Source organism: Antedon mediterranea, chromosome 9 (assembly GCF_964355755.1).
Source record: "Antedon mediterranea chromosome 9, ecAntMedi1.1, whole genome shotgun sequence".
Taxonomy (NCBI): domain Eukaryota; kingdom Metazoa; phylum Echinodermata; class Crinoidea; order Comatulida; family Antedonidae; genus Antedon; species Antedon mediterranea.
Window position 1 is genome coordinate 4104050 of NC_092678.1, and position 26107 is coordinate 4130156.

The 26107-nt window shown below is 34.7% G+C and overlaps 2 protein-coding genes and 1 long non-coding RNA gene across 3 annotated transcripts in view; 2 read left to right on the plus strand and 1 right to left on the minus strand.

Moving 5' to 3' along the window:
- The window catches only part of LOC140058491 (uncharacterized), a 33011-nt gene extending 22880 nt beyond the window's left edge, over nt 1-10131 (plus strand). The window contains exons 2-3 of the long non-coding RNA XR_011847012.1: nt 7129-7226; nt 10022-10131. This is a non-coding gene — a long non-coding RNA (uncharacterized lncRNA). The remainder of the gene's footprint in view (nt 1-7128; nt 7227-10021) is intronic.
- Nucleotides 10132-14368: 4237 nt separating this feature from the next.
- LOC140058789 (putative protein-lysine deacylase ABHD14B) lies at nt 14369-18562 on the plus strand. The gene is made up of 4 exons (XM_072104530.1): nt 14369-14465; nt 15840-16305; nt 16771-16997; nt 17402-18562. Exons 2-4 carry the CDS (start codon nt 15849-15851, stop codon nt 17588-17590), a joined length of 873 nt encoding a protein of 290 aa, XP_071960631.1. The 5' UTR covers nt 14369-14465; nt 15840-15848; the 3' UTR covers nt 17591-18562.
- On the minus strand, nt 18555-26030 carry LOC140058788 (uncharacterized). The gene is made up of 12 exons (XM_072104529.1): nt 26001-26030; nt 25535-25669; nt 23365-23597; nt 22911-23103; nt 22652-22798; nt 22028-22222; nt 21082-21204; nt 20833-20928; nt 20433-20552; nt 19892-20098; nt 19254-19367; nt 18555-19109 (listed from the first exon to the last, which is right to left on the minus strand). The coding sequence occupies exons 2-12, from the start codon at nt 25605-25607 to the stop codon at nt 18751-18753; spliced, it is 1860 nt and encodes a 619-aa protein (XP_071960630.1). The 5' UTR covers nt 25608-25669; nt 26001-26030; the 3' UTR covers nt 18555-18750.
- Between the last annotated feature and the right edge of the window lie 77 nt (nt 26031-26107).

A 26107-nucleotide genomic window follows, 5' to 3' on the forward strand; every position in this document is an offset into this window, starting at 1 on the left:
TCCTGGCCGCACGCGTTGAAAAGATGGTACAGGATTTGTACGCGCGCGTTGACTTCCTGTCTTGATGAACTACCGGTAATTAGGAGACTTTTTATGATTTGTGAAATACTATATCTCATACTGTACATCGTTGAACTTCTGACTAAAAACTACATTCATTAAGATTCATTTATGTATTTTTTGACAAATTGTTTAACCTCGAGTACAGACTCGTAATAATTTATGAAATTTAATAAACTAAAAACTACATTTAATAGAATTAATTTTAAATATTTTTTTGTCGAAAGCAAAGCATTCCAATTTACTCTTCGTATGTGCCTAGAAAAATAAAAAGATAATTTAGAAAAACTATTTAAGTCACATAATGCCCTAAGAGAAAAACAATCTGCACGTTCACTCGTGGTACAATCTGAGTCATAGATCCTTACATAAAGAACACCCTTAAAATGATACCAAACCTACTATTAATGAAATGGTACAATAAGCTACTGTATACACATACGATATAACATCTAACCATATAAACAAACATTTGAAGCCCGACTTTTATATCTTAATTACTGTATGACCCTTCGGTCATTAAGCAACTTTAAACATTGGACACAAGCAAGAAATCATTTTTATAAGAAATCCGTTAGTAGAGTCAATTGTTCTGGTATTTACCGGTGGGAAATGCCACATACATAATGTATTTAAAAACAATTGTAATCGTCAAAATGGAAAACATTTGTTGTGTAAAAATATCACCAAAGCCCCACGGCACAATCGTCTATATTTAGAAGTTTTCTACCAAAACAAAACACTTCGTTGTTGAGAAATAAGCATTATTGTCACCATTACGAAATTTTTTTTTGAATTGGTGTTTATCACTATCATACTCTGCGCGATGATTTTGATGATATGCGACAATACTTTTCCATTTAGCCCCGAGCGACATATTTATGGAATGCGACAAAAGGCCATTTTTTGTGTCCATATTAGTACCAATGTCGTCGGTTGATCAGCATACTAAAGAAATTAAACCAAGCGGGACATTAAACAAATTGAGTCGTTTTCTCGTGGTACCACGTGCGCACTCTTGCTTTTGATAGTGTCCTATGCGCGTTGTAAACATGACGTATTATCGTGCGCGCGATTAAAGTGTCTATCGTAGTGAGGCAGTTGTCTTATTTCAAGACAAATTGATAAAAACATCTGATTAAATATGAACAAATATATTTCTTAATCCATTAGCGTAACTACAATCGGATCACTGTTTTGCCAAATGTAAGCTAATCATATAATAACCATCATTGATATATTTTTTTAGTTTTATTGGCAAGATAGCTAAAGTGTAGTGAAGTTTGCCTCTGGGCACACAATCGTCATAACACAGACATAATGTTGTCTGAACTTTCGCATTTCCTCTGTCATCATCACCACATCTTGCATAGGATGATCATAATTTGAATATTATTTTTTCCTTTCAAACTACTTTACTTTCTTCTTTTAAACTCTGTTTCTGCAGGTTTATCGGCATCCTTTGATCTTTAAACAAAAGAGAATTTCACCAAACAGACAACCGTAATTTGTATATTCCTATGTTTATATAATAATACTAGAAATGATTTTAAAAATAAGCAGTCCTATGAATGTGTAAGCTCTCATAAATCACCGTCGGCCGGATAGCGCATTGAGTAACAAATATTGAAAAAATATTATTTGAGTTTGGCATCGATACTTTTCAATAGTGACGTAACATAATTACGTATTTTGACACGCGGAATTTGTACGTGCGCGTAAAATGGATGTGTTCATTGTGCTAATAGAATTATCAGCATATACACGCGTGTAATTTGTATTTGAATCCGCTATCGATTTTAAATCATATGAAACATATAGTGATAGTTTACTTAGCACTCGAATTTAACTCGAATAAATACACGATTTTACTAAATGACGTCTTTACGATGCAAAACCTTGGAAACGGTGAAGCGTTATTCCAATTTCTGATTAGTTTGTAAATTTGACTTCAAAATAATGTGTTAATTTCCAAGCAAGTAATTGAGAATTATGAATTTGATCAGCAATTAGCAGTGTTGTGATTAAATCTGGTAACATGTTCCCAGAAAAAATCAAGGACACTTTCTAGTTTGCATGTTTTAAATAAAAAAAACTATATTCGCGCAATAAAATTTTCCTTAAAAAGCAATTTTCTTTTGGCTTTCTTTTATTTGATAATCTTATTTGCTATATTGTTACTTGGCAAAATGCTTGTACGTTTTTTTTGCACGTTAACTTTCTTACCATGCTGATAAATCTTCCAAAAAAATGTATCATATTTAGCCTATTGGTGGCGTTAAAAAATCTTATTACAATCTCGAGTTATTGTCATCAATAAAATAGCACGACCCTGTCGCTCTTTGCAAAGTATTTCGCTCAAATTCTGGGTGCTTAATTGTTTATTTTATGATATTATACAATTCATTTAAGTTTCATTTCGACTTCCTTCCCTCAGGACTATTGTCAAAGGATTTATTACACAAAAATGTTAATTTTCTTTAACATATTCAATCATTAAGTCAGTCCAAAAGAATGTATATATAACCTCACACTGGGGAAACTGTAGAAGTGATTTAAAAAAAAGAGAAGATATTTGTCATGTCCAATCTAAATAGATCTAATTGAACGAGAATGTATTTAAATTGATTAATGTGAAGTCACAGTGGCGGGAAACCTGTTTGATCAGGACCAGATTAAAGACAACTGACATGATGTTAGATCCACACGACGACTTATCTTGATGGCCGTCAAAGATATCGTTCCAACTGCGTTCAAAACGCGTTCCCATCATGAAATCAGCAAGAAACCAACGCAATTAGTCGGTCTTCATACTGTTAATTGTTAGGTCTGTGTTTGGTCCTCAAAGTTTTTGTGCAAGTATGTTGCATGTTTAATGTAATATTCTCTCGACAAGCTGATTGCCCGTACTAGTTTTCATCATGATTTAATTAACACGAATAAACCACTTCGCGGATTTAACTATGTAAACGAGCATTATCAATGAAGAGCGAGTCATTGGTTCTGGTCGCTTTTTTGTAAATGTTAAGAAACTTTAATTTAATTTAAATGTTTCAAATTATTTTAGAATCATATAACTGTGATGGTGCTAGTTACTACCGTATTCGTTAATCGTGATTAATTTATAAATGTAATAATGCATAACGGTATAAACACGTAGCAACAAGCTGGGTAGGCCTACACGTTTGTTCATTGCTGTTATCGATATGTGTTATGTACTTAACAGGTTATCGTAGACGCAACGCAAGCGATTGGACCAATCACAATCGACAATAATACATCTCTTGTTGTCAAGTCACTTACGTTGCGCTTACGTCCTATTAGGAACCAAGCTTTAGCTTTTGAACTTCAAATAACATACATAAGTTGCAATAAGCATTCCGGAATAAAATATTTGTTTAACAAACCTGACCTATACACATGCATATTATCAACATTATTTATAAACGTTTGATCACATTATTTTAATATCGATCGATACTGGATTCAACAAAAATTATCAAACAGTAAATTGACTCAGTGGCATACTCCGCCAAATCGTTTGTCCATATCACCAATACTGTTTGCATAAAATAGTACACAAAGTGTTACACTTCTGGTCTCGGTCTTATCTGAATATTCTTATCAAAGTACTCCATTTAAAAGAAGTATTAACAGCTATGCTGGTAAACCAAAGAATCCAAAATTGATTTTAATTTTTACACACAATAGGCCTATTTGGAAGAATGCTATATAACCATAATAACTATACAGGATGTGTTTAGTTGTTACTTTACATATACACTTCTCCAATAAATACCATAGTTTATGTTTGTTATTTGTTTCCAGTGGAAACTAATCTTTAGAAATTCGAAGGCACCCCCGTTTGATTGGAATTTCAGTCTGAATACAGCTTTACACCGAGATAGAAGCTCGTGAATCTTAGAAAGATTTAATAAAAGAATGTATCTTCTTACTCAAAACAAGACAATAAATATTAAGAAACAAAATAATCCACGAGTGTGCAATTGCAAAAAGGGGTCAATGATCTTGATCGCGAAGCAACCAATTCAAAGTGTCGGAAACAACAAGATACTAATTATATGTAATTCTATCATTCTATAAGATCCGCAATATTTTTTATTATTTGCACACGCACAATCACGCATACGCATGGTGCGCACGCACCCACGATTTATTGCATAGATCATAATTGTTCAATTAAACGCACTAAATATGCCGGGACTTACAAATAATTAGTAAAAAGCTTACCTTACGGAAAACGAGAAGCTATTATTGAGTTTATTATTTACCACCTATATTATACATCATTGTCACAGAATAATGCATGATTAGGTCACGTTTTCAATTGTGGTATAATTAATGAACACAGCTGAAACAAACATAATTAAACAAAAAAATGTCATTGATGTCACGTTTAATGACGCATGCTTTTATAATTAATTACTTTGTACAATATTATAATAAAACAAAAAGAAGCCTTCGATGGTTTTATCGAATCTACAAACTTTGTAATAAACATACACTACAGTATCATTATAATATAATGCTCTGTAAAATTGTGCACCCTATGGATTGGATATTAGCAGTATTTGTCTGTGATGGCGCTAGTTACAATCGTATTGTATAAACGGGCATAAATAGGGAGGAGGGTTTGCTATTGTAACAAGCCAGATATTTATGTATATATTTCTTTTTTATGTCATGTATGAATTTAGGTGAATTGTCGAATTTGGTTTAACTTGTCAGAAGATTTAATATTGGCCGACATCATGGGTCTATTGTTTAACTAATCTGGTTATATGTTACATTGTGTTAATTTTGAGAGTATGTATGGCATTGTCTGTCAAATCAGATTGTAAAAATGTAGATACGCTGTGTGTACTTTTTATTTCAATATAAATTATGAGTACGATGTATCCACAGCTACCAAACAATTTATTGTAAATTGGAGCTTTTAGTATTAATCCGGTCACCGTGCTATTAGCACACAAAATTGACATTGGGCGACACAACAGAATCTAGTGTGTGCTTTAATGTTTCTCGTTAAAAATAGACGATCTAAATCCCTTTCTTCTCATTGCATTCTGTTAATGTCGGTAAGATCTCGTAACGAAAGTGAATATATAGATTTATAATATTAACTACTAAACTTGAATTTTTTCGCCAATTGTCAGTGTCATGTTACTCTGACAACTCCATTAAGTAAAAACAATGATGAGGCCATTACTCGCTAGAGTATGTTTTACCATCAGATTTTAAAAATTGTGGATTGTCATTAATTTGAAGTGCGTTCACCGTTACGCGTAAATCAGGTGCCTGCTGCATGCATAAAAGTAAACGCTTTACGCGGAAACATTGGGTATCAAATGATAATTAGCATAAACACTCGTCATAGGTTGATAATGTGTTACGTGACTGTCTTAAACACATTTAAATCTCAGTTTCTTAATGCCTGTGTGTAAACAACCTGTTTTCCACTTTACATCGTAGCTAATTGGCGTTGCACTAAGAACGTTCACTATTACTACGCATAACCATGGCATTTCTCAGTGCTGTACATACTAAAGGTATCATCTAAATTATTTTCCACGCATTTTGCTTGAAATATGTTTATCTGGCTAACGAAATGTGGTAAAGAATTACGTTTATATTTTCGTCAACCATCCTTTTAAGAATTCGTTTTGGAATCAATATTGTTAATGGTAATCTTAACTCAAAATCGATAGTAGACAATAATATATGTTACTGTTCTACTTGGAAAGTGAAGTATTAAATGTCTATGTCTACGTAAAATAGATATTAGCTCAGAACGTTTAAAAAACGTTACTATCATTATTTGTGCGGGAAAGCTCTACTATCATTATTTGTACACGTAAGCTTTACTATCATTATTTGTACGCACAAGCTTTATCAATTTTTCTACGCGTAAGCTTTACTATAATTGTTTTTATGATCACTCAGATTCACCTGATAATATTAATTATGTATGAAGTACAATGTGAGTAGAGGCTAATACGACCCAAAGCTGTACCCCTTCTTGAAATTCTCATGTCTACTCTTGAAGACCTACTTTAGCCAGAGAGGTCATTCTTGTAGAGCTATCGTCCGAGCAAACTTGACCATCTCTCTGTGTGACCTAACAGTAACACAATTATGAAGAATCAATAACAATAACAGGTAGTTCACTTCGCAGCATGAACCAGTATTTGCGTTTTAAATTTTAACACAATTACTAAACATACACCTTGTGCTAGGCTGGGTAAAGTAAAGAAACTCAAGGCCTAACATAACTGCGATAACCTGTTCGAAATTTATGTTGGAATGGTCTTATAACGAAAACAAGAGTATATACCCTAAGGAAAGTAAATAATACTACAGAGGTAATAAACAAACCCAATAAACGTGTGCTAAAGATTATCGTATCGTCTGATCAATTATCATTTTAAATTTACCAAAGTTGAATGGAATCTAGAATTACAGAAAATTCTCTAAACTTGGTGCTATCAATTTTTTTATATTTTAATCAACCGGTTCTAATAATAATCATTTGGTCGAACTGTTGTTTCTATTAATAACAAAAAGACACTTTTTTGTCGATGTTAAGAAAAATAAATGTTGTGTCCTTTTAAATGACTTTCTTTTTAATCGTTTTCTTTTGAGTTCCTTCATTGTTTGTATGTAACTCATAATCTATCTATTTGTCCATACAATTCTGTATTCTTTTTGTGTTGTTGGATGTTTCTCTATTTCATGACATGTATATCACAATTGTTCATATTAATTTATTTCTTGAAAGAAGAGTAACTTTACATTGGTAAACGGTAACCAAAATGTATTGTGCTCTATGCTATATGATTCCTATGCGATTTAGTGCGCTTTAAGAAATTATGAAGTAGGCCTATTTGAAGAAATAATTTTTAAACTAGGAAAGGAAATGTTTTCATAGCTCATAACATGATCCAGTTAGTTTTCTATTTCCATTTTCCCTTCACAGAAATGTTTATAAATTATCATTAGCTGAATGAATGATAAACCTCATTGCATCTTTGATTATTATTTCCTTAGGTAATGTAATTTCTTTAGTTTGTGAGGTAATGGAATTTGTATCGTTTTAAAACGAAATGCGATCGATTTTGGATTGTTAGTAACTATACACCAAGTGGGTAAGTATACTGACATTTCTGCCTTTATGGTGACGCATACGCATCTTACGTACTTTAAATTTCAAGTTAATTCATTATATTAAGCATAATATCGAAATGATAAATACATTTTGATGAGAATCGGAATGCTATGATACGTTGATGGACCATTACTAAATAGCCCTTACTATTTTGTTATCCCATTGTGTGCGTGTAAAATCCACAAAGACAGCAGAGTACAATTAAAACAACAAGATACAAAACAAAAACAGGTTTACGTGTTCAAATGAAAATCTATCATTATCTACAACATTAAATATAGACCACCTTAATTATACATCGTTTAACAACAGCTAGGCTATATATCGTTTTAGATAGATAATAGTAATACATTCATGGTATTACACAATACTGATTTTACGGCTTGTTAACAAACGTAATTTGTTGTGATACAGTTATTATCTTTATTTTTATATCAATATCTTTAATTTTTAAATTTTAATTATGATGTGAAACGCTTGATCAATTTAGAAAACTGCTATTATACGCAATTCATGGTTTTTTTTAAAAAATAAAAATAATATTTACTTACATGGTCCGTAAAGAAAAGTCGGCTAGTTATGTCCTCGTTGAATATAATTGTTTCAGTTTCAAGAAGAGGGTCTAATTCATAGCAGGATGAAGTACGCCCGCGGAGAACTTCCCATACAGTCCGATCGTTCTCTGTGCTAGTGAGCGTGGATGCGGAACCAGAGTAGAATTTATCGTATTAAATCAATTGATAAATGTCACGATATAGCGAAATGTTACTAATGCTTGTAAAGCAAAGCGCCGGGTCAGTACGAAATCAAATACTGACAAAAGCAGCATGAACTCAATTCAGTGACGACGACGATGATGAGCAAAAATTAAGTTACAACCACATAATGAAACGGCACAACTTAATGCTTACAATTAGATACAATAGCCACGGAAGTATAATAACCAATCATTTCGAAAGAGACACTATTCAATAAGTCTATCATGTATGAACTTTTACATTCAATATGGTGGAAGTTCGTCTGTAAATTACACATTATAATGATTACATTATGTAAATAAACACAAAGGTTATTTATATCCAGCGGAAAATATTACAAACTTCCGTCAAAGTTAATAGCATTCCAGGTCATAGACCTATGTTATCGGTCTACACACATTATAACATTGGGCCTATACATGGAAAGTCGTCTGGACCAATATTGAGACATGTGACCAAAAGAAGCACGGGATACAGCTCAAACGTAAATGAAAGTCGTCTGAACGGATATCAATCCGTGAAACCAGAAGCAATGCTGCTACAACAAATCAAAGTCGTCTGAACCGATGTCAAGTCGTGCAATAAAAAAAAAGCACGGGATACACTGCTACAACGAAAGTTGTCTGAACCAATATCAAGTCGTTCTATACACGGGATACACTGCTACAACGAAAGTTGTCTGAACCAATATCAAGTCGTTCTATACACGTGATACACTGCTACAACGAAAGTCGTCTGAACCAATATCAAGTCGTTCTATACACGGGATACACTGCTACAACGAAAGTTGTCTCAACCAATATTCAAGTCGTTATATACACTGGATACACTGCTACAACGAAAGTCGTCTGAACTGTTATCAAGTCGTGCTATACACGTGATGCGCTGCGACACGAAAGTTGTCTGAACGGATGTTTATCAAAATGAGCCTCAACCACTATGCGTCCCGTCAAAACTATGAATGCATTTGCACCTTGACATTGATATTTATACGATATCACGACTATAAATCATCCAGTAATGGAAAGCCTGTGATAGATGTCTATACCAAAAACATTCACAACATACAGATTGTGATGTTTATGTACGCGTAGTTTTCGATGGAATTTCAACCAAAACACGATGTGAACACATAAAATCAATCCCTATTGTAAATAAATATAAACAACAGCATTTCGCCGCATGTGTTAATAGACCTATCCGACATGCAGCAGCTAGTGTCATCAATGATTTGTATTTGTACACGTCATTCAGACGTTGTGTTTGGTCCAACTCTTAGCTAACTTCAAACAAACGTATCATGTGATCTAAACAAACATGTTCACTGGTTTAAAGTGTACTGAATATATACATTTATTGACCTTTAACCCTCTCGTTTTTTTTTGCTCCGCCTGTTTAAATAAATATCCATTTTTACGTATTTGTATTAGTTTGGCGTAGTAGCAAGGAAAGGGAGTCGTGCGTCCGAACCACCATTCAGAGTCCAGCCCCCACGACCTGATTACGGCAATAAAGCCAATTTCAAGACTTAGTTGGTACTGTCCTATATCGATTCGAATGGCACATGCTATCAGACCTTTGTGATAGCCACGCGAAAGAACATTTGGCCGCAACTTAAGTGTGTTCTTACATCAAATATTGATATTGAATGGTATACACTAATGTAAACCATTACAAAATGCTGAGAAATATGTTGATATAGTAGTCTGATAGGCCGGATACATTTCTACGTATAATACACGTCGTAGATGACGTAGTGTGGGAGTGAGATTATCATTGTTATCCTAATCATTGATTTAAACTATACTTTAAAACAAACTGATGGTGATTTAACGAAATCAGTGTGTTAGGCAAAATAACCCCAGACTTAAGCAAAATGTTTTACTAAGATGTAATCAGAATGTGTGGATCAGTGTTTGTGGATTTGTCTAGTATCACTATTGTTATTTCACATTAGTTTAGATGTTTAGACAGCAACCTACATGCTTGCAATCCAACTGTTGGGTTTTCAATTCAGATTAAAGGGAAGGTCCGGAGATTAAATAACAAATCTGGAGATTAAAGGGCAAGTCCGGAGAGTAAAGAACAAGTCTGGAGATTAAAGAACAAGTCCGGAGGTTAAAGAACAAGTCTGGAGATTAAAGGGCAAGTCCGGTGAGTAAAAGACAAGTCTGGAGATTAAAGGGTAAGTCCGGAGATTAAAGAACAAGTCTGAAGATTAAAGGGCAAGTCCAGAGAATAAAGGGCAAGTCCGGAGAGTAAAGGACAAGTCCGGAGATTAAAGGGCAAGTCCGGAGAGTAAAGGACAAGTCCGGAGAGTAAAGGACAAGTCCGGAGATTAAAGGGCAAGTCTGGAGATTAAAGGGCAAGTCCAGAGAGTAAAGGACAAGTCTGGAGATTAAAGGGCAAGTCCAGAGAGTAAAAGACAAGTCTGGAGATTTAAAAACGTCGTGAATTTATAGTAATGTAATAAAACAGAAGGAAGTCGCGTCTGCAGCACGCGTATCGTCGAAACGTTTTTCATACTTTTTTGTAATGTTTGTTTTTATGGTAATACAATGCAAAAAGATAAAATTAAACTTAATCGAATAGGAAATAGAGCAATTAGACTAGTAGGAGAGCACTTACCTGATGTTGAATCCTTGTATAAAGAAAATGTGTTAAAAAAAGTAAAAAGTATCATTGATGATGAAACACATCCTCTTCACAAACAATTTGCTCTCATGAATTCTGGCATAAGACTACGTGCACTTAATACCAAAACAAAACGGTTTAGGTGCTCGTTTGTACCTAATGCTATACACTTATATAACTCCAGAGTACAAAGGTAAAATGTAACCGATAATTTTTATCTAATTTTAACAATTTTTAGCCTCTTAACTTTTTGTGTGTGTTTTTGTAAATTGTATTTTATATTTTTGTATTTTGCCAGTTTTCAAATCACATTTCTGTTTTTTAAATGGACAATAAAGTATATATGACTATGACTATGACTATAAAGTGTTTAGTAAAAGGCGCGAAAATTATAGGAAAAAATGCGTGAAAACTAAATGCGCAAAAACTATAAATAGATTGTCTAGCGAGAAACTAATCTCGTATGTAATTATAAAACAAACTCTTCTGATTTTAGTGCGTGTTAAATCGGCGCTTATGAATGTCATTTGTCTATGATGTTTAATTAGAAAAATGACACAATCTTTAAACAGTAATTAAATTTATATGTCAATCTATAATTGAATATAAAGAATAGTAATTAAAAACAGAGAGAGGTTGTAGGTTCAAATCCAATATTGCGCTACATGACCAATACATTGTTACAGGATCCAATTTTGCAAGTTTATGGAGAAAGAGAAAACAACAATTTTAAGTATTAGATATTTGTAGCCACGAGGTACTGTATAGTATTATATTATGTTAATACAAATGTGTTTACTTTGCTACAGGAGAGAGAGAGGGACCTTTCGTAATATTAATCTAATTTGAAGGATTTATTTTAATCCAAAGCCAAGTACTCGAAATAGATTAAATCTTAAGATTAAATTTGCAGATATAGCGATAAGTATTGCAATCATAATCGTATTGGTTGAAATGTATTTGTATATGTAAAAAGTATTGAATCTTCATTCTCTCCATTCTATCGATTTATTCGTATATTCATTCATCAATCCACATTTCCTGTCTATTGATTGGTCGCGTGAAAGTTTATCTTTGTGCGCCTTTTCTTCACTATTGTAGTGGTGAAGAAGAAACAGCAAATTGCAAGGTAATTTGGCCAATCACAAGCTGCAGTTTAAATGATTTGATCTGATTGGTACAGCACATTTTATCAATAAGAAATGATTGCAAAATTGTATAATTCATAAGCTTAATACCTCAATAACTACGTTACGTAATATCACAGTTGTTTCAAGGCAATTTAACAACAGGATGCTGTTCTCCAGAGATCAAAGAATTTATCTGTGGCTGCGATATGATCAGTTCCACGCCCCTTAACAGACACCGCGCGCCGCGGAGAATATGTATAAAGTACAGTGCTGTTGGTATTTTTCGCAGTCAGTCATAAGATCAAAGGACTGTTACGAGTTCCATCTTAGCAAGGCAAGCTCAGTGTCCTGATGTTAGATTGCCTTGGTTCCTCAATGTACTTTTGTATCATGAATGTGACCATGAAATCTTAATAGTAGCATACGGTCTTCAAAAAGGTTTCTTGGTTTCATCCATACATTAACTTGATCTGCAAATAGTATTATGCTTGGCCACTTCGACGCGTCCTCTTTTTGATGAAAAGCCGCTTTATAGTAATTTGTCACTATTTATCATACATTTTAACTGTCGATGATGTGATTACTAGTCACTTATAATGTATAATGTTATTTTTGTGACATTATTCTCGGTTAATTATGGGAATTGGTCGTTTAAGACGACATAATAGTAAAACAAATTGTACTTATTTTTAAATATTATTATGGATGGTGTCCTTGGATAATGTTTTACAAATTGCATTTTCCATTCAAACTGTCCTTGTCATATAATGTTCAAACTATATTTTAGCGTAAAAAGAAAATTCACAAATAAGGCCTAGGTTGACATTGTCACTGATAAAACAGAACACAAAGTTAACACGCGCGTATAAAGTGGTTAGGTCGACGTGTTGTCAGTGACAGCACAACACAAGGTTTACGCGCGTGTATATAAGTGGATCATTGGTAACACTACAAAACAACACAATGTCAACGCGTATAAAAGGTGTTTAGTAACACCATTTGAATGGGAGACCGTATTACGTGAGGAATTATGATACGTATTTTTACCAATTATTTTTTACATTTGTAATTGGTAAAGTATTACATTAATTTAGTGTAAACGAGTACGATGTTGTTGTGTTGTGATTTATTGATTTATTTGTTGAATTAGTGTTACGATTTAATTAAAAGGGCTTTTTAAAACGAGTGACTGGTTACAGATATGTTTTTTTTTCGTTTTACAAAAAAAAATGTGTTTATAAAACTGTTAGCGACTGTACAGTATGTGTGTTATAGCTTTAAGAGACACTGCTCCGGGTTATAACATCCACAAGAAACACAAACATTAACTATTTTAAACCATCCTTCTTAGAATGAGAACGTGTTGCACCTGCGGCGAAGAAAGACGAACCACATTTCATGTTAGAAGTCCTTTTAGTTCCATAATACACTCATCATTTGACGGATGGAATCTTTCCCATTAACCGAAGATTACCATCACTCAATTATTAAATTAATTAATCGTGCCATGTACGCGCACTCTCATGGTTGCCAATCAACCATTCTGCATAATTCCAAACATCCAGTCTATTTTCGAGCGATTTGTCCTTCGACAGATATTCAAATAATGTTGAAACAATATTGTTCCTTGGAAATTCTAAGCATCTAAGTGTTATATCAACTTGCTAACGTAATTCCAATATGAACTGTCCTACTTTGTGTTTTAACACGCTAATGTTTTTTTTCTTCTGAGTATCAGTGTTTTAAGTTTGTTACCGTCGATTAGTAAGATAACGTCTTTATGTATGCTTAAATGTAAACTACAGTAATCATTTTGTTTGAGTTTCGTGATTCCACTTTTCGCCTTCAGTTTAATGCAATTGATGTGACGTTATATAGATTGAGTGCTATTGATACTGCAGAATGCTTATTCGCGCGGTAAAGCGTCTCGTTTTCATGGTTACGTTTACGCATTGAGAGGGCCCTTGACGTCATGTTTTATTTATAGCATACTGCACACATCCTTTTTTGAAATTCGTATAAGAATTAGACAAATATAATAATGCATTGTTGTCTTCTGTAACTTTATTCTCTTGTCGGGTAGCCTACCTCCTGCAGCTCTTAGTAGAGAATTCCTAAAAATCTTCTCTGTTAAACTATTCTGTTCAGAGTGGGCCCTAATAAAAAGCAAGATCATGTTCGAACAGTAATGTTTAATGCTCGACACAATCAGTTTTTAGTCGCTTGCAAACTCAAATTTTCGCACGCGACTGTAGCCTTCGCCTCGTCAGAATTAGTAGCCTACTAGATGTTTTTTTTTATCTGCGCGCCGCACACATTTCAATAGGGATAGGCCTACTACCTAAATAAAAATTACCAGTAAAAACCAATTTAAAACATTAGTGGGTTTTTAGCTTTTCAGTCGATCCACATCTATTTTCAGCTTGTTCAAATTATATAGGCCAATTTATGTACACGAGCGGTAACGGTAAACGATGTAAATTGGCCTTAATTTTATGTACATATTTTTATTTTTCCCGCCTTTTTACTACTTATACTTACTATTTTTCATACTTATGTACGTCGTGTGTTTTGAAAGACTAGAGAGGGCGCCAGGCAGTTAGAATTTGATAATGTTTTGGACGTGACGTGTGTTAGGTATTCTAGCCTAGTCTTACAATAATTACTGTTTTTTCTGCTGTATTAGTGTAAATATTGGTAAGATGAGTTCTTAAAACGTTACTTTTATACATAAATTGCTCACTAAAGCAATTTTCAAATAGTAATTTTTTAAACGGAAAATGTTAGGCTAGGACTATGCTGCGCAGCGATCGCCGAAAACCTTGCGTTGTTTCTCGGTCTGAGAATTGATCTTGGCCGCTGGATTGTTGCATCGTAGCCTACGACTGCTTTACTGTTGTACTGTATCGTAGTTTCAGTAGGCCTTTTTAAAAGTAATGATTATAAATATAAAGTTTTGAGAATCCTAGAATTAATAATATTTTTGTCATAGAATTCAATATATTGCACATGTATGTATGATAGTGATCATCAGATAGCTATATGACAGAAAAAGGCCTACTACTCTAGGCTAGTAGTAGTACTAATAATATAGACGGAAGCCATCTTGCAGAGATGATGATAAATAGTCGCGACCAGCCGAGCGTAAAAAACAAAAATAACATACCGTTTTCATGGGATTTCAGGACACCAGGTTAATTAAAAAATCGTTTATGTTTTAAAAAGATTAATAAATAATAACAACATTTTACAATACTTTTTTTCTCATACGATTTTTAAATTGACATGGTGTCCTGAAATCCCCTGAAATTGCTATGTTATTTTTGTTTTTTACGGTAGGCCGGTCACGACTCTTTGTCACCCACTCTGAACGATAAAAAAAAAAGTAGTGTACTACGGAAGGTATCCTTGTTGCGACAAATGAATAAAGGCCTGTACAGCCTACAGTAGCTAGGCTATATTTCAAGATGATTATTTTCGTACTTTAGTCGTTGTATTATTTAGGTCAAAGTTTACACCCTCAGTCTTATCAATAGCCAATCATTCTAATGTAAATGTTGTATTGATACCCGAGCAATGTTTGTACTTTGCTATCTTTTCAAAGCTTTTTATTTTAAGGCCATTAATTTCTGTGCTGTTTCTGCTCTTTAGTCTTGCTGAAATAAACTTATATCTATTAAGTTTGATTATACTGATTTTGTATTGTATTATATAGGCCTATCCAAGGATATGGTCATAATTTGTCCATGTTGGGTAATTTTTAAAACGTCAACAAAGTATCAAAATGGCCACGAAATGGCCCATTTAAATATAGATAAGTAGTCCAATAATGAGGCAAGCCATTATGGTTCAATATTTAGAACTTTAATTGTTCATATTTGTCATCTTTACTGTGCCATATAAACAAATATGTTACAGTAGGCCCAAAGGCAAGGATTTGAATTAATACAGTTAGTATCTTTTAATTCTTTTCATTAAGTAATACACTGACATATAATTTTAATGCCAAATAAAATGTTATAAACTTTAGAGGCTGCAAACTTATTGTTGCTGGTTGTTTATTTAACACAGACCATTCTAATGTTGATGGGAGTGCAGGTAAATAAAACAGCCATTTTGCTGCTGATAGCTGCAGTCCTAACACTTCTGTTTATCTACTACCCTTCCGTCTCATCCGACAAACAATCTGAGCTCAGCCGAGTGAATGCAGTGGAAAATTTCGCTAAAGAAGCTTTAGAGGATAAATTACGTGTGTTTGGAGGCGCAAATGAGGAAGGGAAACTTATGAATATGACGTGGGAAGATATAAAAGATAGTGCATTGCACAACACCAAGCTGACCTTAACCGAAGAGAAGTTTGAATTAAAGGGTTTCGGCCAGGTTTACCGTCGGGAGTGTGTAGACAGTGAACGGGAGTCATCGGGAACGATATTACTTCTACATGGAGCGAAGTTTAATTCTGAGACATGGAAAAACCTTGGTACTCTGCATGTAATGGCAAGCTATGGTTACAGGGTTGTGGCTATAGATCTACCAGGTAGTATAAACTGTTATATACACTAATTTATAAGCCATTTTATATGAAATCAGGGCCGTGGCCAGCATGAGGCAGACAAGGCGGCGCTCGCCTTGTCTTAAATTTTCAATTTTCACTACCCATCCCATTCCCCAGCACAGATCGTCATATTTTAAATAATTATATTTCAAGCATCTTTGCCTCGTCTGTTTTTAACCTCTCACTACGGCCTTGGAAATATGTTTTACTTTAATGAAAAATAAAATTAGTTATTTCATTTTCGGTGTAAAACTACAGGATTCCAAGTAAGGACTGTTCTGTAGTTTTGTAGTAGTATTTCATTGACCTATTTGTACTTCAAGTGATCGATTATGGCAAACTCGGTATTATTATTGTATTCATAACATTTTAGCAAGCAGCACAAAAGAAGATTGGTCTTCATTCAAACAATATTAATTTAATTTCTGGTAAAACATATTTCCGTAGGAGGAAGAGGGGAGACACCAGCTGGTAATGTACCTGACAAAGCTGATTTTTTAATAAATGTGATGTCAACTTTGAAGATTGAGAATCCAATATTAATAAGTCCGTCGATGAGCGGAGGATGGTCACTGCCTCTAATCATGAAACGCAGTGACTTGTTAAAGGGATATCTACCGGTCGCACCAGTCGACACAGATAAATATAAAGATGATGAATATAAAACTAATCAAGTAAGTACAGTAATACAGTAGAACAACCATTTCAGGGTCTTTCCCACTTGTTCCGGCGCCGGCAAATCGAACGTCAATGTTTCGTTTTTACGAAGCTCCATGCGAATATTCGAGTATGTGCGTAGCTGCGTGAAAACGAAACATGACGTTCAATTTGCCGTGCCGGTGTGAAAGACCCTTAAGAGGACACATTCGTGACCCCACAAGGTTTCTTCTTAATCGAGGTATCTCCTAAATAAGGGTTTGGCGTAGTGTTAAAATAATAATAATAATAACAGGATTTTTATAGCGTGCATACCACTCAAGAGCGCTCAAGGCGCATTAAAAAAAAAAATACAAAATTTAAACATGAAAGTGTCCTAAGAAGATGTTTTACTTGAGTGTGTTTATTTGTATTTATTTAGATCCAGGCTCTTGTAGTATATGGCGATAAAGATACAGCTCTAGGAAGTCACTCAGCATTGAAGCTCACACTACTACCAAACGGTCAAGTACATAAACTCAAAGATGCTAACCACGCAGCCTATCTTGACCAACCACTTGAGTTCCATCGTCTCCTTCATAATTTTGCTGATAAGTTATTTGGAAATTAATTTTGTTTTGTCTTATATTTTTCAACTCTAAATGTTTACTTCAAAATGCAAACAAAAATGCAATACAATTTCTAACTTATTGTCTGTAGTTTCAATTTACATTATACGATACAGATTCACAAAAATGCTGACAGTATTTTTGCACACTTTATTACTCATCTTCATCACATTCGGACAATATAAATTAGTTAATACTTTTATGTTTGATTAAAATCTTTTAAGTTACATAAATTTGAAACAAAAATCATGAATAGTGGAAACGTTTAATTTACGAGTACAGTTGAAAATGTATTAATTTAAAGAAGAGATGATCAATACTCGTCGGTTTTGGTGATAAGTAAGTTTAATTTATATTTTGTTAAAACGGCCGTAATTAAGGGTAAACTGAACAAAAAAATATTATAAGGAAATAAGTGAAGTACAGAGTTACTAATGATAAATCGGTATATGGTAAACTAAACTACAGTAGGCCGCCATTCTATAGAAGTGCATTAGTATTCCAGAACAATGTTGGAAAAATACTGCCCTGATTTCTTCGTTCGTTGTTCCATATTTTCTGTAACTTGCGTACGGCACTTGGCGCCTAGTTATTGCAAAAGGAATAGCTTATGCTAAGTCGCACTCATAGAATAGCGTGTTAGCAATTGTAGCATATTATGGATGGACATGGTTCCTAATCGAATATACTTTAAATTAATATAGCCTTTGTATATAATATTTCTAGTAATGGTTTTGAAGTTTAGTATTAGAAATACTGTATTACAATCTATTTAGCCTTGAACATGTAATTAGTACGTGCAACGGAACACTTTCTCCGTCTATAGACAGCATTTGTAGTTGTTTTACATGACTGCCATGTGTAGCATAAACCTCACTCCCAGAGCCGGCAGTTATACTGCGCTTACTATATAATTACTGCAGTAATTGTATGTAATAATTTCTATTTTTTTCTATAAATGTCAATATCTCCCATGTTGTATTATTATGTGAATTCTTGTCTCGTTTCATAAATCATTCACCTAAAATGTTACAGCAACAGCCCGAAACATGTTGTATGGTTGTCTTAAAGATGACAACGGGACATATGCATTTGTCGGATCTGTAACATTGAACATTACGTATTAAGGTGTGTTAAAAACGCAATATTCACTGTCTTTCGTTTAAACTTGACTAACGATAGACTGTCCAATATGTAAACGCATTTCACCATCGGTTACCACATCCGGTAATCCGCTAGATTCGCGAGTGATCGTTCCATAAACAGCGTCCGGATGGTGCCCAGGCCTACAAGCGTATACACTTCTTTCGGTCATGGCAATATCCGTTGCCACTTGACAGTACATTGGTGCGATAGCATCGTACGATGGGGGTGGAGTCGGAGGCCTAGTGGCTCTCCTCCAAGCAGCAATCATTGCGAACAGACTACTACTTGACCGCATGAGTGAAGAGGCCTGACTCTGCATTTGTGTACAATCGTTTCTGGTGTTCACTCGGTTTGTTGAATTATGTGGACAATGTTCTATAACAAAAAAAGAGTTACTAATTTTATAGACCATCATACGGTAGCACAAAGGGATGGGAATCACACTTACCACCGTCAAAAGCGGTGGTGCCAACAATGAATTGCCTAACAGTTCACCATCCTGGTGAATCCTATACTAACCTCTTGTACTCCTTGAGGCACGGGGGCTTCCTCTTTTAGCAATGCAGCAACAAAACATGATTACAAAAAGAATTCCAAATGCTGTCAACAGGATGATCCACAACTTACTGATGGCTGCAAAAAATGTTTTTATTTATTTAACAAGAATTGTGTATTCTTTTCATTTTTTCTATTTACACGACAGTGATTTAACCAATGACAAGCGACAGACCGAATAATCCATTACTTCTGATTGGTCAAATCACTTACGTTGCGCTTGCGTTATGTATCTAGTAGTACGAACCAAGCATAAAAGATCTCTAAAGGCCAATTTACACAGACGAGCGGTAACGGAAATAAAAAAAAAGAATCTATGTTATGTTATTGTTATGTTATTTACACAAAGGGTGGAGAGGACGGGTGATTTCCGTTCATGACAGATACAGATTCTATGTGGGACAAGCTACGCTGTAAATTGGCTTTAATAAGAAAGTAATAATTTTGAAAATTAAATTGGGTTTCCTATCTTATATTTTGGCACAGTTAAAGTAATTAGTCTATTTATTTTTACCAGCATCTTGTGTGTGTGTATTACCGCTACATGCTAGTGATATTTTGTTAGTGGCTTGTCTAAAATAAGTTAAAACTGGGTACTGTACTTCTGGGTGTTCCATGAACTTCAGGGTATGTCGGCCAGTATTCATCTGGTAATTCGGGTGGTGCTTCATAATCTACGTATGAATTGCCTTCAAATTCACAATTTGGTCCATAGAAGTTACCCTCACACATGCAGATGACCCCCATACTCAAGGAAACGTACACGTGACATCGATTCTTTCTTTCGCAAGGACAGGGATCAAGTGTTCCTGAAAATATATTATAAATATAGTTTTGTGATTTTTTTAGCTGCTGCTTTTTCGTATTTTTTCGACAGTTTTTCCTACTTTCGTATTTCATTGATTGATGCTTTTGTGAATAGATTGAGTTTTATTTGTTGGTGTTGGTTGATCGGTTGATTGCCTCAGGGTGGTCAAATCGAACATACGTGTTCAGGCTACCAATAGGCTAACTGTGTTTTTATGAAGTTAAATTCTCAACATTTATAGGTTGTCAAATTGTTTTGTTGTGTCATAGGTTTTGCTTGTGTTTCAATTGAGTATTTTATATATCCTTAATGTTCTTGTGTAATCGACAACTCACCTACTTCCTGTGTGTCGCACAGTTTGCCTGTGTACCCCATGTGACAGACGCACATGTAACTGCCTTCAGGGTCTGCTATCTTACAAACTCCCTGATTACAGTTCACCTCTCCACAAGCATCTTAAAAAAAGTTTGTATGCAGAATCATTTTAAGCCGAATGTTCTCTTACTGACGATAGGTTATCATCGGGTCAAATGCACTTAATATTTTTTTCGACACACAGTATACAGTACCAACTTTTTCATAGTCTCGCTATTCTGCAGAAAATGTTGTGCAAGTGCAAATAAACTGATTCTGGGATGTTATTCAATTCGTTGTTTGTCTGACGACACTAGATTGTACCTCTAGTAATTAACACATGAGTGTAAATATATTATTTGATTCATAATTTAAACTTACAGAAATGACACTGGCTACCGTAGAAATTGTTAAAACAATGACATTCGTTCGTCGATTGGTCGCAAACTCCACCATTACGACAATTTAAACAAGGCTCTAGAGGAAAAGTCGAAATAGTAATCTAATTAGTATTATTGACAGATACGTCATCGTTTTCTCTTTATGCCTATTGGTATAGTCTTGAAATAATTCATTTTGGATTCTAATAATAGAAGAGAATTTGTCTTTCCATAATCAATTGTGGCTTACCGTCACAGTATATTTCATCTGATCTATCTGGACAATGGTAGTAAGAATCACAAAGTAGCTTGTTTGGTATGCAGTGAAAGCTGTCTTGACAGGGATAGTAATCTAGCGGGCAAAAACCACCAACTGAAACACAAACATTACCTGTCATGTTTATTATTATCATAGTCATATAATCGTCCTCATCAACAGCATTGTCATCAATTGTGTCACTATCATCAACAGCATCATCATCATTATAACTTCAGTTATTATCGTCTCTATCAATAATCAATATTACTATCAGTTATCGATTATCATCAATCGTCATGCATCAATTATTGTATATCGCAATGTTCCAAACATAACAAACATAAACCTCCTCCCTTCTCCCACCTTCTCATCCCTGTCCTTTCTACACCCTCCCATTCATCCCTGCCCTTTCTTACCCTCCCATTCATCCTTGCCCTTTCATACCCTCCCATTCATCCTTGCCCTTTTATACCCTCGCACTCATCCTTGCCCTTTCCTACCCTCCCACTCATCCCAGCCATTTCCTCCACTTCCAATCATCCTTGCCCTTTCCTCCACTCCCACTCATCCCAGCCATTTCCTCCACTTCCAATCATCCTTGCCCTTTCCTCCACTCCCACTCATCCCAGCCATTTCCTCCACTTCCAATAATCCTTGCCCTTTCCTCCACTCCCACTCATCCCAGCCATTTCCTCCACTTCCAATCATCCTTGCCCTTTCCTACCCTCCCACTCATCCCAGCCATTTCCTCCACTTCCAATCATCCTTGCCCTTTCCTCCACTCCCACTCATCCCAGCCATTTCCTCCACTTCCAATCATCCTTGCCCTTTCCTACCCTCCCACTCATCCCAGCCATTTCCTCCACTCCCACTCATCCTTGCCCTTTCCTACCCTCCCACTCATCCCAGCCCTTTCCTCCACTCCCAATCATCCTACCTGATTTTGATAGAGTACAAAATGCATAGACAAACAACAAATCAACTGCTTGGTATAAGCTTAACTCTATCTTAATTTTCACTAATAAAGTAGTTTGCAGCGAGGTGTAGTCAAACGCATTGAGGTTTCCTTGGCGATGCGACGCTAAAGATGCACTCGCGGACCCGTCATACAAAATTATTTCCACTTTTATATCTGTAATTTAAAAAAAAGTTAAATTTCAGTGGCATATCCAAGGATCTAGGAGTTTCCTGGACAAAATGTCTCTTTATAATACTTTTTTTTTATCAGACGTTTAGGCTAAACTTTAATAATGGATTGAAAGTTACCGGTAGAATGTGGAATAATTCACCCCAATATTAACATTATAATTTTGTATGGTTTTTGTAAACGCATCACTAGTATTCAGGTATCAGTATCACCGTAAATGCCAGAATGATGCATTAACATCGTTCAATATTTTACAACAATTATCCTTGGTTTAAATAAACAGCCTAAAGCCCCTCAGCCACCTAATGACAGATATCTGAATCTTGTGAACTGCAACAAACTAGGCCTACTTATTGGAATTTGTCGACGACGATTTATTCGCCATCGAACACCATTAAAATTATAAGTACACACCTGAGATTGAAATATTCGTTGTTGCATTAAAATTGAAAAATACTAAATTAGAAGATTGAATGAGTAGCATGACGTCATAGACGCCCGGCCTGTTGAGTGACGTCGACGAGTGACCATCTCCATTTGACAGGATATACTCGGACATTACTAGAACAGACAATAACATTTTTGTTAACATTCTTGATATTTCTAAAAACTGATACTGATAGTGTGCTGATTTGATGGATACTTGACTTGAATGTTCTACCATGCTACAAACCTTTTGGCTTTTCCAGCCACGAACTATCTTTCGTAAACACATACGTAGCCTGGAACCCTGGTCGAGTTGTTGATGTTGTGTTAGCCCTTACAACATATCTGATTGTCAGCTTTTTTTCGGTTACACTAAGCGGCGGTGGACGGGATTTAGAGGCAGCACAGTATGTTTCAACAATTTCTTCATTAACAGATATCTGTAACGATAAAATCATGATTAATCTTTTGAGTTTTAGAGGTCACCCCTCCGCCGTACTCTTCAAAACAAAAGTTTTCGGGAGTTTAGGAGACGTAGTAGCCTCTAACATCGATCTCCAACGTTCTTCTGATTCCTATTTCTTGCCACTATTCATAGTAAAAATTATGTTTGTAAACGTTGACACAACCTGGGGATGGGGAGGGGGAGAGTTATAGAATCAAAGAATGAATGCCTATACTGCAGTAATTATCGACTTTACCTCTATATAGTCGCCATCGCCATGGAGGCAGTTTGTCATCAGTGATTCTTGCACGGATGATCCATATAAAAAGAAATCCGTGAATAGAATCCGAACTGAATGCTTTTTAGGATTAAAGATATATTCACACACATAGTTGCCAGGTGGTCTTGGCAACGGAAAGCTTGGTGATTTGATATGATGTGTGAACGCACTGGACTGCGTGCTAGGCCTTGCTGTAAATTGCTCACACTCTGTTTAAATAAAAGATACAGACAAATATATTAAAACTGTTTGATTTACGTTGTGATATATTTGGTTAACTTGACTATGTGAACCAGTTTGTATTTGGTTCTCTCTAGCTAACAAAACAGTAGGCCTATTAGGTCTACGCTGTTAAGACAAGTATAATACATTACACGTACTTAATAAAAAGTCACAATTTATCTAGGGTTGAATATCTGAAATGCTGTTTGTTTATTAGAATTTCGAAGTACTAATTGTTTTCAAATTACATTCGAAAATGTAAGTTGATACTTAAGTGTTTGTTCTTGCTGGTACCGTACTAATCTATAACATTAATGAATACCTCGCAGCATATAGCAAGATTTTCCTGCAGCCTTTCATAAGGTTTCTAGGGACAATAAAGTGTGTCAGAAAACATTCGGTAAGCTGTCACAATACAGCACGGCAATGAGCCCTCAGCAACACGCGCTTGTGGCAGACTACGTGATGTAATAAGTGCTGTCAGCCATATATGGTAATGCTGACCAATATTGTTACTAATGTGCAAGAGACTATCGGAACTCAACTGGCACTGATTGGATTTAAATTGATCAGTATGGTTGATGTGTTTCTGAAAGATTGTAAAGCATTTACACACCTCGAAGCTGATGTCGTTATATTGTTATTTGCAATAATATTTCTTGGTGATGACGTCATCACTGATAGAAACATACGAAAATTAATTTAATAGGAAGGAGGCTCGCTCCCACCCATCCACTGTGTCAAACAAAGCCATATACATGGCTGCAATCGCGTGCTCAAGTTAGTTTTACCGACCAACCGACCGACATAGTGAGCTGTAGTAAAAATACCGTGTAGTAGAAAACCTCGCTTGCAAACTAGCCAAATCCATAGTATATTTGTGTTGGTCATTTACGATGTTTACAGTGTGGCTCATGGTGTTTCCTTCTTCTCCTCTGTATCAAGGATCCCCAGCCGAAGTTTCGATCGTCTCACTAAAATTATATGATTAAAATGAATTTCTACGATTCACCTCTAGGTGACCCTGTTATTCCAAACAATACCTCACTAGCAAATCAATAGTAGGCTACTCAACAACTGACGCGACTTACTGTTGATTTAAAGTACATTAGTTCAGATATTAGTTCATTTTATTGGAATTGATACATTGTTATTTTAATAAAGTAATTTATAGAAATTTTGAAACCTTTAATTTAGAGTGTTTATGTATTATATGTATTTATATTTGTACGAAGGATTCACGTTAGTATTTTGTCAAATATTATTGATTACTGGTCCTATTATCACAAATATTTCTTTGCATACTTAAGGTCAATAAAATAACAATTCTTTACAACTAATTTTCTCGTATTACATATTTTAATTGCTTTCTTTCTCATGGTGATTCACATCGTGTCTGTCTATTGATATAAATCAATGTATTATTCTTATCGAAATAGTAAATACGCTACTTACTGATTGCTCTGCTGCCGATATTAAGTTGCGCTAGTCCCCAGCGAAATTTGCCGAGTGTGTTCTTAAACGCAGCGTGTCACAAGAACAGTTGTTATCAAAACAACAGATCCGTCACAGACTATTGATTCTTTTTCTAAATAGTTGTACTCTGGTTTTACGTCATGATTTGTACAAATTTAAATCAACAAAATCATATTAATTTACAATTGCTTTTTTGAGCTTATGCATTATAAATTAAAATAATATTGTTATAAATTATTATAGTTAATATTAATCAAGATAATACGAAATATGGTAAAGCAAAAGCATTATGGATGAAAGGTTAAGCCGTTTGGCTTGTGACCACAGAACACTCTTCGAACAGGGTAAGCAATTTTCTTATTGATATAAATATATATATAATATGCCTACATAATTATGTATGTTAACCTGTCATAAATATATTGTTTATTTTTGTTTTAATGCCTACCAAAGCCAAGTGATGCAGCAGCACATATATACAGAGCAGAGAATGACAAGAGTCCGACGATCACCGAGGTCATCTCATACTTTAGAAAAATGACCTACAACAATGTCATGTAACAGAAAAAACATCAACCTGAAACTTTAAAAAAGTAGGTGTATAAATTTATTTATTTCCCGGTATTTATGAAAGTGAATGTATGTATAAGAATATGAGAAGGTGAAACAAAAAGAGAGAGTAGGCCTTGAATTATTGTCAGTGCTCGGGGAGATGTTTATTGAACAGTGTTATAAAATGTGTAAAATATAAATCAAAATATATAAAAATGATACCCTAATGTCTTATTTAGAGAAAAAAAGTAGTGTTATTGTATTATGAATTACTTTAAAAATTGGAGATGAAATGGTACCAAGACAGAAGCTCAAAACGTCATAATTGATTTCACCTTTATTATTATAAAATAATCTCTTACCTTGTAATCAGACGAACATTTTCGACCAACTGTTCCCGCTGGTGTCAATTTTAATAATGAAAATCTTTCTCATCTCCTCTATCGATCTGAACAACTTCATCATCACA

Bases quoted from the DNA above. Each gene is read 5' to 3' on its own strand.
- LOC140058788 (XM_072104529.1), bottom strand. From the start codon at position 25,607: ATGACCTCGGTGATCGTCGGACTCTTGTCATTCTCTGCTCTGTATATA. The intron at 23,598-25,534 runs GTAGGCATTAAA...TTATTTAAACAG, and splicing joins TGCTGCATCACTTGGCTTTG to AGTGTGAGCAATTTACAGCA. The intron at 21,205-22,027 runs GTAGGATGATTG...TTTGTGTTTCAG, and splicing joins TTGTACTCTATCAAAATCAG to TTGGTGGTTTTTGCCCGCTA.
- LOC140058789 (XM_072104530.1), top strand. From the start codon at position 15,849: ATGTTGATGGGAGTGCAGGTAAATAAAACAGCCATTTTGCTGCTGATA. The intron at 16,306-16,770 runs GTAGTATAAACT...ATATTTCCGTAG, and splicing joins TGTGGCTATAGATCTACCAG to GAGGAAGAGGGGAGACACCA. The intron at 16,998-17,401 runs GTAAGTACAGTA...GTATTTATTTAG, and splicing joins ATGAATATAAAACTAATCAA to ATCCAGGCTCTTGTAGTATA.